Genomic DNA, 18,722 nt, shown 5'->3' with positions numbered 1-18,722 from the left:
CAGTAGGGAGACTATAATTTGCAACAATTTATTAAAAAACTAGAAGAAAGGAGTTTGAAGAAATGATAAATAAAGAAATGATAAATATTTAAGGAGACAGAAATATTAATTTGATCATTTAAATATCATATTCATGTATGGAATCACCATATTGTACCCCATAAATATGTACAGTTGTTATGTGTCAATTAAAAATTCAACAAAATAAATATACTACTTTAACGAAATGGCTATTGAAGTCATCAGTGTTCCCCATGTTCCGAAATCCAATAGTCTTATCCTTGTCCACATTTTACTTGACCTCTCTCTTAGCATTAATTGATAGAATTAATTATATCCCCTTCTAAAAGCATTTTCTTCAACCTGGTTTCCAGAGTATCCTGTGTTTGGGGTTCTTTTACCTTACTGGTCATGCCTTCTCAAAATCTTTTACTCATCCGTTTTCTTCTGCTAGATCTCTATGTTGTTGAACCCCAAAGTTGTGGTCATTGTGAAACATAACCCTTTGGAATTAAAAGCACCAAACTGTTATAATTTGCAAACTGAACTACCTGATACTAAGAATGGAGGCTGAGAGGCTGCCCCCACCCCAGGCCCTAATGGGCACTTGAGATGGTGACATACTTCTGATTAACACAGCCTAACTATATGAATATATGTAGAATTCCTGCCTTTTGTTTCCCTGTGCCTCCTTTCCTCTTACAAAAGCTTTCTGTGCCTCTGAGTCCCTGAAGATGGAGATTTGGGGAAGAAAAAGTTCTCCTCTATATTCCTCAAGACTAGCTTTGAATAAAATCGATTTTCTCTTGGCAACCTGCCTTGTGAGTTATAGTGGAGCACAATGATCAATAAAGTTTTTCCTTCCCGGCTATAATTAGCTCTCTATTATTCTATGTACTCTCTCTCCTTTGACAATCTCAAACAGACCCAAGTCTTTAAGTACCTTTTATTTATAAGTAACTCCCAAAATTATGTTCCAGCTCTAACTCTCTATCTAAACTCTGGGCTCTTATATACAAGCACCTTCCTGATCTCTCCATCTGAATGATCCATAGATATCTATCTCAACTAGGACACTTGATTTCTCACAGCAACCCTACATATCCAAAGGCTGTGGCTGTGGCTGTGGCTGGGGCTGTAGCTCAGTGGCAGAGTGCTTGCCTTGCACGTGTAAGGCACTGGGTTTGATCCTCAGCACCACATTAAAAAATAAATAAACAAATAAAATAAAGGCATGCTGTCCATCTACAATTACAAAAAAAAAAAAAACATTTTTAAAGCTACTACCAACTATCCATGAACACAGACCCAAATATAGAGTTATCCCTGATTTCCCTTTCTATTACCTCTCATCATCTAACCTAGCAGAAAGTCTCAATAAATCAACTTCTAAAACGTATTCCTAAATCATTCATTTCTAACACTTTAGTTCATATCATCTTTTACTATCTAGATTATTGCAAGTATTTCAGTGCTTTCCTCGCTTGCTCCTTTATTTCCATTCAGTCAAATCACATAACAAAAAACTCAATAAGCTAAATTTAAATTCAGATCTACCTAGCTCTAAAATTTATTGTACCATGATGCTATACTGATCCTCAACAAACACAAACTGTTTCAGCCTGACAAAGATTCTCCAGTTGGTTACTCTAAATTCCAAGTCTAATTTATGAAGACTATGAATCTAGCACTCCCCAAAAGTTCAAAAGGCTGCTGCCCTCCTCAAAGTTAAGAAATAGATTCCTTATTCTAGCACTCATGTACTAATATAAAAGTCAATATATTTAATTCAAAAATCAGAAAGAAATTTTATCTAATAACTTAATGAAAACAAAAACATTAAAATAGCTATATTTTTTTTAAAATTCACTGTTATAATGCTATAAAAACAAACTTCTAACAAAAAAAGAAAAAAAAACTTCTCAGGAAGTACTTAGGAATATGAAGCTAGAAGATTTTGAAAAACAAAAAAGACCTAAGATATCTAAGATGCAATAAATATGCACACTGTGGTAATTACACCCTGACTTCTGATTATCTGTGATAATAAAATTTGTCTACTCTTGCTTATATTACTAGAAAATTATTCTGTTGTAAAGTTCCATAACAGCTACAAAAACACTGATCAAAATAAAATGGAAAATCACAGTTTTTAAATTTGTATTCTTTTTACTCTAACAGTATGACAGCCAACTCTTAATGGCATGACATTTAGTTTATTCTCCATACTAGGGAGTCTATGTCTCTCTTCTCCAAGACCAATTCATATATATAAGACACAGGGGAAAGCTCTAAGTACTAAGACATATTTAAGAAAGAAAAAGAGATGCTTAACAATAAATTGTGCATTTCTTATTGGAAATGGAAACCATTATGAAATTATTTAAAGTATCAAATATGCCATGTGAAATCTCATACTACTGATTTTTGTTCTTTATTACTTTTTCTTAATAAAGATGATTTGTTTTGAATTCCCTTAAATTTTTCTTATACGTGTGACTTATGTAATTGTCTTGACATTAATTGGTAGTTACGTTATTTTACAAAAAGGCAGTTTCATGTCTATCAGACAAGTGTTTAGTACCAGAATTTAAAGGAGGAATTATCTGATAACATGGTTATGGTGAATGGAAATCCAGACTTAGAGATTTACTCATATAATCAAATGTAATAACTTAGAAAAATTTACTCATATAATCAAATGTAATAACTTAGAAAAAGCATATATCTACTTTCCTGTGCTGCAACTCATCTGTGTTAATCACGTTATCTTAGTTGCCTACTTTTTCCTTCCTATAAAAAGTAAACAAATTTTTTATCAATACCTTCTGTGAATGAGCAATTTTAACTTCTCCTTGAAGTGCTTCAATTTGCTTTTTCTTTTGTTCAGTTGATTGCTTTAGTTCGTTTATGTTCCCCTGAAGCTGCTGCTCCTCTTTTTCCTTTTGTTTTAAAGTATTTTGGGCCTGTATGACTTCTCCCTTAGTAGAATTGAGTTCCAATTTCAATTGATGAGAAGTCTAGAAGAAAATGAAGTATCTGATATTCATTTATTCATTAAAAGACATTTACTAAGTTCTTACTACGTGTTGTACATTCCTCTAGGTAGAAACTACTGAGTCTGTTGGCCACAAATAATTAGTAATTAACAAAAGAGAACTATCCCTGCCTTCATGTTGTTTTTACAACTGATGCTTTTCACTTATATGGCATGTAAGATTAATTTTCTTTAATTCTGTCTATTTTTTTAATAAAACTAAAATGTATTTTTAACAATTATTTCAGTATCTATCTAATGATATTAAATTAAACTGTACAACAGTTCTTTAAAGACCTGGGGCATATTTTGCTACTACTTTGTTTTTATAATCCACTAGGATGTTTCTGTTCAAAATTAGATATTATGTAGAAGTCATCCTGAAGATCTTGTGTAGTCAAGCTGAGCTATTACTATTTTCTACTTTTCTAGACACAGCTGTATTTTCATGTTTTACGTATACTTTTTTAAGAACCAGGAATTACCTTTGGGCATTTAGCCATATTCAAAGTTACTTTTGAAAAAGTTTCAGTGCTATATACAGATGCGCCAGTTTATCTCCAGTGTAGAGCCTAATATTTTTGTTCAAAACAGAAATCAGTATAACAATAAGGATTATATAGTGATAACCAATAATAAAACAATAACTAATATATGAACACTTACTTTGTTATAATCAGCATTCTCTGTACTTCAAATATATTAACCCATTTCTCTTTTTAAATTTTTTTATTTGCTCTAAGTAGTTATAACATGACAGTAGAATGCATTTTGACACATCATACTTAAATGGAGCATAACTTCTCATTCTTCTGATTGTACACGATGTAGAGTTACATAGGTCATGTAATCATATATGCACAGAAAGTAATAATGTCTGATTCATTCTACTATCATTCCTACCACCATAGCCCCTGGCCTCCCTTCACTCCCCTTTGTTTAATTCAAAGTACCTCTATTCTCTGCCCTCCCCCACTTACTGTGAATTAGCATCCACATATCATAGGATACATTTGGCCTTTGGTCCTTTGGGATTGGCTTATTTCATTTAGCATAATATTCTCAAGTTCCATTCATTTACTGTAACCCATTTATTTTTAACAATAACTTCATGACATAGATTTTATTATATTTGGCCCCACTTTATTATTAAGTGCAGTTTCATTCTCTAAGTTGTCAAACATGAAAAATTTGCATAGCTAATAAATGGCATAGCCTGGATATAAATTTGGACAATTTTGATTCACAGTTTAGACACAAAACCACTATTACTTCACCATTTACATGGCTAGCAATCTATAAAGCAAATACCTTCTATCAATTAAAAAACAAAATACACTAATATCACACATTCGTCAGGACCACAAATTATCAAATCAGATTTTCTAGAAAGCTGCATACTTGACTCCAGCTGCTAAAAGGTATTTCTTCAAAGAGTAACAACTAAACTTATGCCCATTTATCTACTCATTTGCTTGTGTGTTTAGCTAGAGAACAACAGAAGCATTAACCATAGAAATATCTCGACCATTACCTAATCATTATCAATATATCATTAATATGAATTTTCATGAAACAAATACTTCTTAAAAAGTCATTTCTATGGAAAGTCTATTATTAAGATTTTTTTAGCCAAAATAATGTTTCTTAACCTAAATTATCTAACTATAATTATCATTAATTGACCCAATTTTCTACTTTTATGAATTACATTTCTTTATTTTGGTCTCTTATTTTAAATAGCTTAAATTTTTTCAGTGGTATGTAGAACACAAATATTAATTTTAAAATTTACCTCCTTCTCCTTTTCAAGTGATTTTTTCAATTCATTTTGTTCCTTTAGTGTGCTTTCTGTTTGTACTTGAAGTTGATGTTTTAATTCTTTGCAAGTTTTTTCCTAAAAAGGGAGAAACTATATTACACAGAAAATATTTGTAATGACCTTAAATAGTCTGTTTTATAAGCTTAGTAAGATACATATAAGAAAGTAACCTAAAAGCATGGGACGGGCTTATCCATTCCCATGATAAAAACAGGTGAATATAATAGGAGTAAAGGGAAAGAAACAACATGCTTAGAGTTTCTAGCAGCAACTAATAGTCACAATAAAATAATTTAGAGAATATTTTAGAACATTTTGGAAACCACATTTTACAATGCTTATAATTAGTTTTTCCATTTTTAAAGTAGAACAATATGTTTTAAGAAAATGGAAACAAGAAAGTTTTAAAAATAAAATGTTAAACCAATAAATTAAGAAATAATCACATGGGATGGGAGATATAGTCAACAGTAAATTAAGCAAAAAAAAAAAAAAAAGTACGTTTAAAATAAGATATCTCTTTTACCTAAGGAAATAAATGTAAACAACTAACCAAATCTAATATGGCAGCTTTTCCTTTCTGATTTTCCTTTTCAAATTCACTTTTGGAGTTTTTCAAAGAATCAGAAACTTTTGATAATTTCTCTTTCACTGTAGAAAGCTCTGTCATTAGAGTTTCTTTCTCCATCTTCACTTCTTTCAATTCTGTTACTGTTGCTTGAATTCTGTTATTCAATTCCTTGTGCTGCATCTTTGCATCTTGATTTAACTTTTCAATTTCTTGTTTCAGGATCATTTTTTCTTCTTCCTTCTTGGTAATCATTTGCTTAATATTTTCAAGGGCTTCAGATTTTTTCTGTAGATCCAATTTTGTAGTGGATACACTGGACATTTAAGAAACTTTTTTAAATATTGCATACTGCACTCTTCAAACTTAATCATAAATAATTACTGAACTCTTAAGTTTTCTTATATATAGTTCATAAATAAAAATAATTTAATTTCATAAAATTGCACAACTGAAAAATGCCTTAAAACATCTGACCAAATCATTTAGCAGATGTAGAAGATTTCCCCTAGTTAAATAACTAAGTAGTAAAATCAAAACCCTTTAAGCCTCCTGACTTAATCCAGTCTTGTCTACCACAATAGATCCTCAAAACAAACTGCATATTGCAGACTTTATAGGTTTTACAAAAACAGAAAGGTTTTCCATGCAGCCTAAAGCACCTAATTCAGTGCGTCGGTTCCTAGGCACATAGGAAAATTTGCCTCCTTTCTTGAAAACATAAAATATAAGATGGGTTTGACAGGTCTTAAACAACAAAATAGTTATTACAGAGAAAAAAATAAAAGAAATATTTTATTTCAAAAACAGAAAACAAATGACTTATTTAACCCTACATACAACCTGGCTGATTACATGAGTGATTTGTTATCATTTGTCCTCTAATATAGCCTTTATATACCAGAATGAATAAGCTACAAGAATGAATCAGTGAAGATATAAACTACAGCCTTTTATATAATCTAAAAAGACATGAAATCATGCATATTACACATTAAAAAAACACACACACATTAAAAATCAACCATTTTAAAAGTCAAAACTAGATGCAAAATAAAAATTTCTAGAAAGCATACTCTTTCCAATGTAATCAGTATAGATTTAAAACTAGCATAAATTCAGTAATATGCTAAAGTAAAGTTGTTTAAAGACATACTAGTCACATATTTCAAGTTGGGTATTAATATAATAATAGAACTGTATTTGTATCTTGAAACTTGCTAACTTTTAGTCTCAGAAATATGCTTTTACTCTCTTAAAAAAAAAAAACAACCCTAGAAAAGATGGTGAAAGTTATCAGGTTCATAGGACACAGTAACTCCCTGATATTTAAAGGTCTAAACAGAAAAGGCATCAAACTCTTATTATACCATTTAACACATTATGTCTTATCAGCCCATATATGACACCAATAAAAGCTTAAATTGAGCAAATTTACAGTTGTCCTATTAAATTTACAGGTTTTTTAAGTGTACATCAGAGTAGTATGCTGGCTTGATCTACAGCACAAAAAAAAAAAAAATCTGAAAACAACCCTAAAATTAGGACTACATATATTTATTTACTATGCCATATAACTTTCCCCCAAATAATTAGAAATCATAAGATTATTTAGCCCAAAAAAGGCAAAACAAAAATAAAGCCTTACATAGTCACCGTAAAACTTTTTATAAAAAGTAATAATCAAAGTTATAAATAAACAAATACACAATTCATAGTCAGAAATTTTAACATGCCTTACTCAAAAATTAACAGAATAGGGGGGAGAAGGGACGACTATTAAGGATAGAGAACAACAACATTACCAACTACCTCATTTAATTGCTACTTATAAAACACTATACCTAATAATACATATGTCCACATTCCTTCACTACAAGGTAGAATTAGTCTTTTGCTCAGCTTGTCTTCCTTGATATTAATGTTGAGTTTGGTCATGTCATCAGATCTTCAGTGAACATATTATTCACCAGAATTTTGATGGATAAAAATCAGTTCTGCCCCATTCGTTTGAATGTTTTCATGGGAGGGCTTGTGACTAGTCACATATAAGTAGAATTTGTCTTTAAACTCCAAATAGGCCTGTCTGTCTGAGTTGATGACTTGAATAGTGTCAAATGTTTGAGGGCTGTTGATCTTTCCAATAGTAAAAGTGGAGATGAAGAGCCAGGGGAAAATGTCTTTCAGGGAGATGAAACAAACCCATCAGAGTCGATGATGATTAAGTTGTTTCACGCTTTCATGGGATTGAGATGTAGTAGGGAACCTTTTTTGTTCTCATATCTAGTAAATCAGGTTCTGATCATTTCAGTTGGAGGATATAGAGATATGTTTTGCCTTAAGTGTAGTTTATAGTGCCTGGTTATTTGGGGAGCATATCTGCTCCTTTATGTTACTTACTGAGTGGTTCATCATCATCTCAATCATTAGTCTACTAAGATAACCTCTGAGTTGCTTCTTATGTTCTTCCTCAAGGCCCCAGCAGGCCCATTAATCTTTCCATTTCCATTTCTTTTTTTGTCCTAATCTCATATTTCAGAAATCACTCATAGACTCCCACATCATATCAAGGTAGGAAAACCTTGAAGACTAAGATCTTTATCACCTTTATATTTTATGCAAATATTCCTTCTCTGGGGTCCTTTCTGTTCTTATTTAATGTAAACACTTCTGGGGTTTGAATAAACCCCACCAAAAAGCACAGGGCTTAGCCACCAAGTTCCACTTTCCCAGGGCTCACCTATATTTGGGCACTTAATCCTTTCCTCCAACACTCATCTTCTTTTTTTTTTTAAATAAACTTTAAAAAAATTGCTCTAATTAATGCCAGTACTCATCTTACAATGTATTTTTGCTATTCTGAAGTTTTATGTATTTTCTACATTTCTTCTTTGATATATTCCTTACTTTCCAAAGGTTTGGGACTTTTTTGCAGTTGTTTGGAGCTTTTCCAGATATGTTGTTGTTATTGATTTCTAATTCAATTGTTGCAGAATATATGCTTGGTAAAATTTAAACTTTTGAAAATAAGTCTTATGTAAGGCCCAATGTATGGCTTATCTTAGGTAATTTTCTATGTGGACATATGTATTGTTAGGTATAGTGTTTTATAAGTAGCAATTAAATGAGGTAGTTGGTAATGTTGTTATTCTCTATCCTTAATAGTTGTCCCTCCTCCCCCCATTCTGTTAATTTTTGAGTAAGGCATGTTAAAATTTCTGACTATGAATTGTGTATTTGTTTATTTATAACTTTGATTATTACTTATTTTTTATAAAAAGTTTTACGGTGACTATGTAAGGCTTTATTTTTGTTTTGCCTTTTTTGGGCTAAATAATCTTATGATTTCTAATTATTTGGGGAAAATTTATATGGCTATATGGGATGTTCCCAGAACCACACACCCACTTCAGCCCCCAGAAAGAGCTGAAATTTCATCTAACAATTATTATAGATCCTAATACAATCTAAACTAATTTCCCCTGATACTTATTGCTGCCATAAGCCCATTGACCACATTAGTGCAAATTATAAAAAAAAAAAAGGCATCATTCAAGATAATTTCTTCCATGTTGAAAAACTGTCACACTAATTTTATTAGAATAAGACATGGAACTGCAGAAATCTAACATCGAACATTGAGAAATAAAAAGGTTGGAGGAGCTGAAAAGAAGAAAGAGACACTACAAAATGTGGACAGCCATAGGAAAACTTTCATATTAAAAAGCTACTTTTTACAAAAAGGGAAAGCACTTGACCCATGCCTTCCCTACAAAAGTAACATGAGGACAATGGATGAATGCTGCCAAAACTGGTGCAAACTGTTTAACTCCGCCTCTAGTCCAGCCCTTAGCAACTATCTCTCTATAAATACTGACATCCATAGCAAGAGGTTGCTGTCTCCTCCTCTCCAGCTGACCCTCATTCTCCCTTGAAAGTGTACCTTTGCTTTTCCCCCAAAGCTTCTTACCCTTGAGACAGCCCACTCTCTTGAGTGTGTCTCAAAATAAACCTTTGGGTCTCAAAAAAGGTATATGAGGGAGGGGTAGCCTTAACCTAAAGTAAGCCAAAGGAAAGCATAATAGAGAAGAAATAAATGTAATACAAAATTAATAAATAAAAATAAAATCAATTATATCTAATAATTCTAGTGATATATCCAGTAAAGATCTCATAGTGTGACCAAAATCAACATTAACATAACTTTTTTATAAAAGTCTGATAAAAGTGACAAATCTCTAATTAAATTGACCAAGAAAAAAAGGGAAATTACTACTATTAAGAACAAAAAATGGATATTATTATACATCTTACAGGCATTAAAAATAGACTACTATACCAATAAATTTGATGTTTGAATGAAATGGACAAATTCTTTGAAAGATGCAAATAACCAAAAGTGTCTCAAGAAAAATAAATAAATTTTAAATTCAGAATAGCCCTCTATTCATTGAATAAATTGAATCCCCAATTTCACATCCAGCTGGTTAATTAGTGAATTCTACCAAACATTTATGAAATAAATAACGCCCACCTCAAATAATTCTCTCAGAAAGTTGGGGAGGAAAGAATACTTCTTAATTCCTTTTTATGATCAGTATAACTATAATACCAAAACCTGATAATGATATTTTAAAAAAATATTACAAACTAATAGGCTTCATGAATGCATGAAAAATTTTTAACAAAGTACAGTTGTCCTTTATTATCCATTGAAATTGGTTTCAGGCCCCCTTTCAAAATACTAAAATTTGCAGATGCTCAAGTTCTTTATATGTAAAGTGGTGTAGTATTTGCATATAACCTATGCACATCCTCCAGTATACTTTACCTTCAGATGGCTTAAAATAGGTAATATCATGTAAAGACTATGTAAATAGTTGTTATGTTATATTGTTTAGAGAATAATGGCAAGGTGGAAACAGTCTGTACATGTTCAACACAGATAAAACTTTTTTCTCTGAATATTTTCAATTCTCAGTTAAATATACAGAAGTGAAACCAGATATGGAGGACCAACTGTTTTATCAATCAAAAAACAATATATTGAAAGGATAATACAGCATAGTCAATGGAATTTATTCCAGAAAAACAAGATTGGTTTAATATGAGGAAATCAATTCACTAAAGAGAATAAAGGAGAAACATATAATCATACGAATAGATGCAGGAAAAAAAGTTAATAGAACACAGGCATAATTTTTTAAAAAGTTTAAGCAAAAATAGATATAAAAAGGAATGTTTATAAAAGGAATGTACAGAATACCAATAGCTAACCTCAAACTTGGTAAAACACTATTTCCTAAGATTGTAACAGTGCAGGAATGTCTGTTATTACAATTTATATTCAAAATTGTACTGGAAGTCCCAGCCAACAGTAAATCAAGAAAAAGACTTTATTAAAAAAAAAAAAAAAAAAAAGCAGAAAGGAAGAAGGCCAATTATCTCTATTCAGAGGTAGCAACATTTTTCTAGTTTTTTTTTTTTAAAAAATCTCTCTTGGTGTGGTAGAGCAGGCCTGTAATCCCAGTGGCTCATGAGGCTGAGAAGCAGGAGGATAGTAAGTTCAAAACCAGCCTCAGTAAGTGAGGCCCTAAGCAATTTAGCTAGGCCCTATCTCTAAAATATAAAAAGGGCTGGAGATGTGGCTCAGTATTCAAGCGCTCCTGAGTTCAATTCCCGGCAGCAAAACAAAACAAAAAACAATTCAAGGATTCTACAAAATAATGAATAAAACTATAAAGTAAATTTAACAAGGTTAAAGGATAGAGATATTTAGTGTATTAAAAAATGCATTTTATAGTAGCCACAAGCAAGTATGATACTAATTTTTTTAAAAATTAATTTAATTTAAAATAATACTGAAAAATACATAAACCTCAGTAATAAATTTAACAAAAGATGTGCAAGATCCCTTTAAAAAAAATGCTACCAAGAGAAATTAAAAATAGTAGATAAATATATAACATCTTTGTGAATTAGAATATTCAGTATTGTTAAAATGTCAATTCTCCCCAAATTGACTTATAGTTTCAGTGTAATGCCAATCAAAACCCAACAGCTTTATTTATAGAAATGGATGAATTAATATGAAAATTTATATGGAAAATCAACGAAGAAGAGTCAAAACAATCTTTAGAAGGAATACAGATAGATAACTGATAAGAGATTTACCATAAAACTAAAAAAAAAAAAAAAAAGTAGATTATCAACATAGAATGGTACTATTGGTGCCAATATACATAGAAACACATAGATTAGCAGATCAGCATAAAAGAATAAAGGCCACAAATGTAAGATAAATTGCTTTTGACAAAGATGACAAATCACTTAATAGGTGGAAAGTTTTTTTTATTTTTATTTTTTCCCAACAAACGGTACTTGAACAATTTTATAATATATGGGAAAAAAAGTTATCCTGGATCCCCTCCCTCAGATCTTCATACAAAAATAAATTTAAGGTAGATCCCTGACCTAAATGTAAAGACAAAATCTATAAAACTTCTAAAAAATAAATAAATAAAACTAGGAGAATTTTTCATAAATTCTAGGGATGAGCAAATGTTTCTTAGAACACAAACAAAAAATAAAAGAAAAAATGACAAATTGAATTTGACCAAAATTTTATACTTCTATTCTTTGAAAGATACCATATTTAAAATAACAACAACAAAAAGAACTAAAGATAAGTCAATGACTAGGAGAAAATGCTTTATTATATACCCATCTGTCTGTCAACAGATTTGCATTTCAAATATACAAATAACTCCAAGGAAAGAAGTTGGAGAAGGGGCACCAAAACACAGAAAGAAATAATTCTGGTCTTCTGTAGCACAGCAGGGTAACTGGTTATAATGATTTATAATACATTTCAAAATAACAGAAATATATGAAAGTTCCCAACACATAGAAATGTTTTAATATTTGAGGACATGGAAGTGCTTATTACTCTGATCTGTTCATACACACTGTATGCATGTGTGAAATTATCATAATGCACCTCATAAAGATGTACAGCTATTATGTCTCAATAAAAATATTAATAATAAAAAAGAACTCCAAGAAGTCAATAACAAAAAGACCCTAATAGGAAAATTTAAATAGCTAAAATAATTTAACAGACAAGTTAAAACATTTGAAAGGCTATTAAGAGCCTCATAAGAGAAACACATGCCTGTAATCCCAGAGGCTTGGGAGGCTGAGGGCAAGTTCAAAGCTAGCTTCAGCAACTTAGTGAGGCCCAAAGCACTTAGCAAGACCCTGTCTCAAAATTATAAAAGAAATAAATAAAACACAAAGGGCTGGCAATGTGGCTCAGTGATTAAGCATTCCTGATTTCAATCCCTGGTATACACACACACACACAACACAAAAACCCACAATGAGATCCCATTTCACACTCAGCAGATGGCCAAAATTAATAGTACTGATAATACCAAATATCAGTAAGGATATGAAGCAACTGCAACATTCCTAGTAGGAGTATAAAATGGTACAACCACTTTCGGAAAACTTTTGGCAATTTTATATACTTTTTAAACACACTTTCCCTACCATGACCCAGCAGTTTCACAAAAATTACTTTTATGAGAATATTTATAGCATCTTTCTTCATAATAGCTAAAAACTAGAAACAATTCCAAAATACCTATTACCAAGAAAATAAACAAATTATAGTAGATTTAGTGGAATAATAGTAACAAATAAAAAGAATGAATTCATTCGACTACATGGGTGAATTTTAAAAAGCAGAACACTAAGTAAAAAAGAGCCAGTCACAAAAAGAATATACTATATGATCGTACTTATATGAAATTCAAAAACAAAATTAATCTATAGAGACTAAAATAGAACTGTGATTTTCTACAGAGAAAATGTAAGGTATTGACTAGAAGTGAAGCCAGATTTAAAGACAGGGAGTTAGTGTAGCTAGGTAAATCTGATAGAGAAAATGGAGCCCATTTGAGTCCAGGAAATTGGAAACAGCCCCTGGGAGAATGGAATGTTCACATCTCCAAAACCCTTTGATACTACCCCTCCCCAAAAAGTCGTTAATTAAGCAACTCCTGAGCAGACAAGGAGCTGCTAATCAATGTCCCCTGGGCTGCCGCTCCCCTTCTGCCTGGCACTCCACTTAGAGCTTTCCAGCCCACATGTTCAACCCCTGGCCATATCCCCCCAGTCATTATACAGGATGAGGGGAAATGAACAAGACACAGGAGAGGAATGCAGGAGAACTAGGGAAACTTTAGACATATAAAAGGGACAGGACTGCCTCATCCCATGGATTCTGCCTTTGGATCTCCTTCTTCAACCCAGGAGAAGTCTGTTTTACTATCCTTCAATAAAGCTTCTTACTTTCTCCTCTACTCTTGCCTGGGAGGGCTTCTCTGGTATTATACTTCAACATTTGAGGAAGCAGGACTCAAGGTAACTGGTAACCACAGGCAGTATCAGAGGATATATGAAGAAACTTCAGAAGTGATAAAAATGTTTCATATTGGGGTGGATTGGAGGAAGCACAGTTACACAGAGCATACATTTATTAAAACTCAAATTGTATATGTAAAATTCTGTGTGTTTAAGTGTGTACATTTTACCTCAATAATAAAATTTAAAAGAATGTGGACTGATTCTGGTCTTTCCCTTATGCTCAATAACATAGACAATCTGCCAAAATGCATCACAAAGCTAAAAGAAAATCATTTATTATAAGAAATGATCCATTCCTTAACTTGGCACAGTACTTCAAAGCAGAAGCCTGACTGCTCTTGGGTGGTGCACATAAATATCCCTATATTTTACACTTTGATATTAATATATTCAAACTGACAAGAACTCAAACAATTGCTCAATAAAAATAGGTATCATATTATCATTGAAAAGAGACTATCTGGCACAAATTTTATAAAATTAAGTTTTTAGCCCTTTTTTTAGTGACATTAACTTTAACCACATTATGATGGTTTAATTTTTCTTTCACATTAACATCAACTTATGGTTCTGGGGATTGAACCCAGGGCATTATGCATGCAAAGCAAGCGCTCTATCAAATATATCCCCAGCCCCAGCAAAATTGAAATCTTAAGGAAATTTTAATATTTAATATATAATCCTCTCCTCTCCCTTAATTTATAAATAGGGGGTTTAACTTACATTTCTTTCTCTGCTTCAAGTTGTTTACTCAATTCTGTAATTCTAAGCTCCAAATCTGTGTTCAGCTGCCTTTGCTGTTGAAGATCATGCAAAGCTTGCTCCTTGCTTGCTTTAACATCAAGAGTATCAGCTTCTAGTTTCTATGGAAGAGGAAGAAATATAGCAGTCACTTTAATGTTGAACATTATCAATCTACTATTACTGTAATATTTTGCTTATATTCAAATTGGTATTGACATAACACACAAAAATATTACAATAAACATTCTGAAACCATTACTGAGTAAGGAGTTTATTTATTTTATAATCTTTTTTAGGATCTAGTGTATACTTTATACATAATAAGCAGTTACTAAGTGTTTACTTTTAAAAGAAATTCTGAAGAAGAGAACAAACTTAAACATTTATTACTAGAGTAAAAGTGATTAATGTAAATTGAAAAAAATTCAGTAACAGGTCACTGATGTACCTACTTAAAATACATTATCTTAATAGTCACAGTTTAAAACACTGAAATAATTATATAATATTTAAAATTAAAATGGAGTTGTCATATAGTCCTCCTCATTAACACCCACTGACCCAAAATATAAAGCCAATTTAGTTCATGATTTTGCTTTATTATCTCTTGACTTAGATATTATTGTTCTTCAGAATGTAGTATGCATTTCATCATACACATATAACTACATATGTATTTTTACAAATTTACAAAATAAAACACTAAACACAAGTTTGGATATCTATAAGTACTACATTTCTTACATAGTCATAATAATTTTGCAAACTTAAATATTTTATAAACTGATTGGTACCTATGGCTCTTAACGCCTGTATTAAAATATTCACAAAAGATCTTCAATGTCATAAATTAATTCTACAGCAATGTTTATGTGAAACATACAGAATACCTCCTAAACTAATAACAAAATGTCAAAGAGCTGATGATCACAACAGACACTCTCAGTTCTAAATAACAACTATTTTTTAAAAGGTACCCAAATAGAATTATTAGATACTTTTCAATAAAATTGTATTTCCATTCTTTTCAACCATAACTAAAGTGATGTGCTATTACTACTATCATTGGTCATAAAGAAAAGAAAAAGGAACAAAAGAACCCACAAACAGAATTATAAATATCATTTCCTTGCATATATACATATCCATATCTTGTGATTCTATAATCACATACACAACTCCCCTGATTATGGAAGTAGAAGTAATATATATGAGTACACACACACCAGATATATACATACACACATACATACACATGCCCATATAGAGTGTAACTTGAGAAATTTTTGTTTAACTGATAATAGTCTAGTTTAAAGGACAAAAGACTCAGATCAAATCCTTCTTTGATATGTCCAATGACTTCATCTCTTAGTAAATCAACACCTTCACTTGGTATTGTGTTAAAGATTCATTTTAGCATGGCTTACATGTATTATTAGATTAGAAGCAAAATCCAAAGTTTACAAATGCAAAATTTAAAAAGAAAAAAAGTCTACCATATCTGAAATATTATATTAGAGTAGGAAAGGAAAATGGAAAAATGAAGGTATAAAAGAAACTTTACAACAACAAAATTTGATAAATTCCTTATAATTATACAGTAGATCCCTGTATTATCCCTGTTGGTTATTTCTCAGAAACAGTTAATAAGTTATAAGGAAATCAGTATGTATATTAATTGTCACTTATAAAAGCCACCCACTAATAAAGGAATTAAAAATAAAGATGGAAATGAATTTATGAATGTCAAAATGAATCCCATTATTATGTATAACTATAATATACTAATAAAAATACATGCCAAAACACACAAAAATAAAAGTAAAGATGGAATTCAAAATTAAAACATGAAAAATTATAATTTTTTGAAATTATATAACACAACTTCACCTTTCTTTCTTAAATAAAAATCTTTGATTCCATGTAGGTCATAAGATTCCAACACCACTGAGTAGAAAATACGACTAAATTCAACTTCTTTTATACATACCTTAATTTGGCCTTCTAGCTCTTCAATTTTTTGTTCTAAAGAGAGATGTTTCTCTTTATATTCTTTAAGATGACTTTCCAGCTGAATGCAGTGTTCTTGCTTATCCTGTAACTTTATAGTGACCTGATCCAACTGAGAGGTGATCTTATTCAACTCCTACAGAGAAGCACAATTGATGAAAACTTTGGTAAGATTTACTACATTGTAGTGCCCAGATATTCAGTCAAATCAAAATTGAAAACTAATTTTATTGAAGAAAAATCTGGAGTCAGACTCCAGATAACAATTTAACAGAAGCTATCTTGATCCACCAATATAAAGGACCTGAATGGAATGTGCATAGAGCGAGATACTTTATATATATAACAGTTAAATAACTTTTTGTTGTTTGATTGTGGTTCTGGGGATCCAAAATAGGACTTTTCCATGCTAGGCAAGCATTCTACCACTGAGTACACAGCCAGCCCTGTGAAATAACCTTCTGATATTTTTGTAGAAAGTGATCTTAGGAGCTAAAACATCATAATATTAAAGAGGCTAGTAATAAAAATCAGTTTTATATTACAAATAAATGTTTTAAAATATTCCAAATGCTATTTTAAAATATAATATTTTGAAAATATTACAGTGATTACATCTAGTGTGTTGCTTCAATTCATTTGAAACACCCAATTGCACAGAGAGAACAAAATAAAAATTACTAATAAATCTACTACCCAGGGGTAATCACTGTTAATGTTTCATAACTTTCTTTCCAGTCTTTTCTACATGATAATTTATATATCTTTATGTATTTTTAAAATAAAAATAGGATCTCACTTTACATTATTTCAGTCTCAAGTGTCTTTACAAAACAATGCATCATAAAACTTTCTGATATTATTTTCTAAAATATTGTACCCAACTGCATGAATTTCCATTTTATTGATAGTTTATTGCTTAGCTAGGTCTCCTGCATTAAATTCTAGGATTGCTACTAAATTTTCTCCATATTAACAGAGATGCAAATAGAATCTTTAAACCTATGATTATTCCCTTAGAATGAAAAAAGTGATCTAAAGAATAGATCACTTGAAATATATTGCCAAATAACTCCCTCTCCCTTCCTCGTTCTAAAAGGTTGAACTAATGTGTTCTATCAGCAGCAGTGTACTAAAGTGACTTGTTCTTCACACCATCTCTGATCCTTCCACTAGTAATACATACTTTTCCTTTACACAGGTAACTGTACTCCATTATTGTTTCAATTTGTAACTGATTCTTAATAAACTTGAATATTTCCTAATACAGTTTTGAAGAAATACACAATTTGAGAAGGCCTTAATTGAAATGCTTGGAACCGGGCTGGGGCTGTAGCTCTGCAGTAGAGAGCCCACCTCGCACGTGTGAGACACTGGGTTAGATCCTCGGCACCAAATAAAAATAAATATATTGTGTCCAACTACAACTAAAAAAATATTTTTTAAAAAATGAAATGCTTGGAACCATCAGTGTTTGATATTTCAGATTTTTATTTTGGAGTATCTGCAAAGACCTTTACAGGTTATCAGAAATCCAAAATTCTAAATATTTCAAACTCTATTAAGTCAGAACTCAATAAATTTTGGATTTTACAACACTTGGGACTTCAGATTTTTGTATTAACAATACTAAGCCTGTATTTTCTTGTAGGCTCACTTATTTCCCATGTAAACAGTGTTTTAAACAATTAGGTTATTATCCCTTCATCAGGCATATTCCATAAAATGTTTTGTCTTTTTGCTATTTGCTTAGAATTTGGGTAATAATATTTCACAATAAATTTTACAGTTTTATGTGGTCATTCTTATATTTTTGCCATTTTACTTTCTGATCCTAATCACATGTTTAGAAAATATTTTCCAGATGTGTGGAGTAATACTGTAAGTAAAAAGCAAGTTGCAGAACAACATATATTCTCTGATTCTTGTTTTTTAAAAAAAATTCCTATGTGCACACATATATAATAATTAAATATACATATATTTTTTAATGCTTATAGAAGCCTGAAAGGACACATACAAAATTTAATAGCAAACATTCCATCTCAAAAGAAAAATAAAAGAATTGGAGTAAAGGACAAATAAAGAAAACTGTCTTGTTTTGCTTT

General features: G+C 31.0%; 1 protein-coding gene across 1 annotated transcript in view; it reads right to left on the bottom strand.

Moving 5' to 3' along the window:
• Positions 1-18,722, bottom strand: part of Eea1 (early endosome antigen 1) — a 125,774-nt gene that overhangs the window by 17,025 nt on the left and 90,027 nt on the right. Inside the window, exons 17-21 of the mRNA XM_026396768.2 lie at positions 16,595-16,750; positions 14,584-14,723; positions 5,413-5,743; positions 4,833-4,934; positions 2,826-3,020 (exon numbers count right to left, since the gene is read on the bottom strand). Of these exons, the coding sequence (XP_026252553.2) occupies positions 2,826-3,020; positions 4,833-4,934; positions 5,413-5,743; positions 14,584-14,723; positions 16,595-16,750 (924 nt within the window). The remainder of the gene's footprint in view (positions 1-2,825; positions 3,021-4,832; positions 4,935-5,412; positions 5,744-14,583; positions 14,724-16,594; positions 16,751-18,722) is intronic.

The sequence above is a fragment of the Urocitellus parryii genome, chromosome 5, assembly GCF_045843805.1.
Source record: "Urocitellus parryii isolate mUroPar1 chromosome 5, mUroPar1.hap1, whole genome shotgun sequence".
NCBI lineage: Eukaryota > Metazoa > Chordata > Mammalia > Rodentia > Sciuridae > Urocitellus > Urocitellus parryii.
This window is presented reverse-complemented; position numbering and strand designations above follow the sequence as displayed.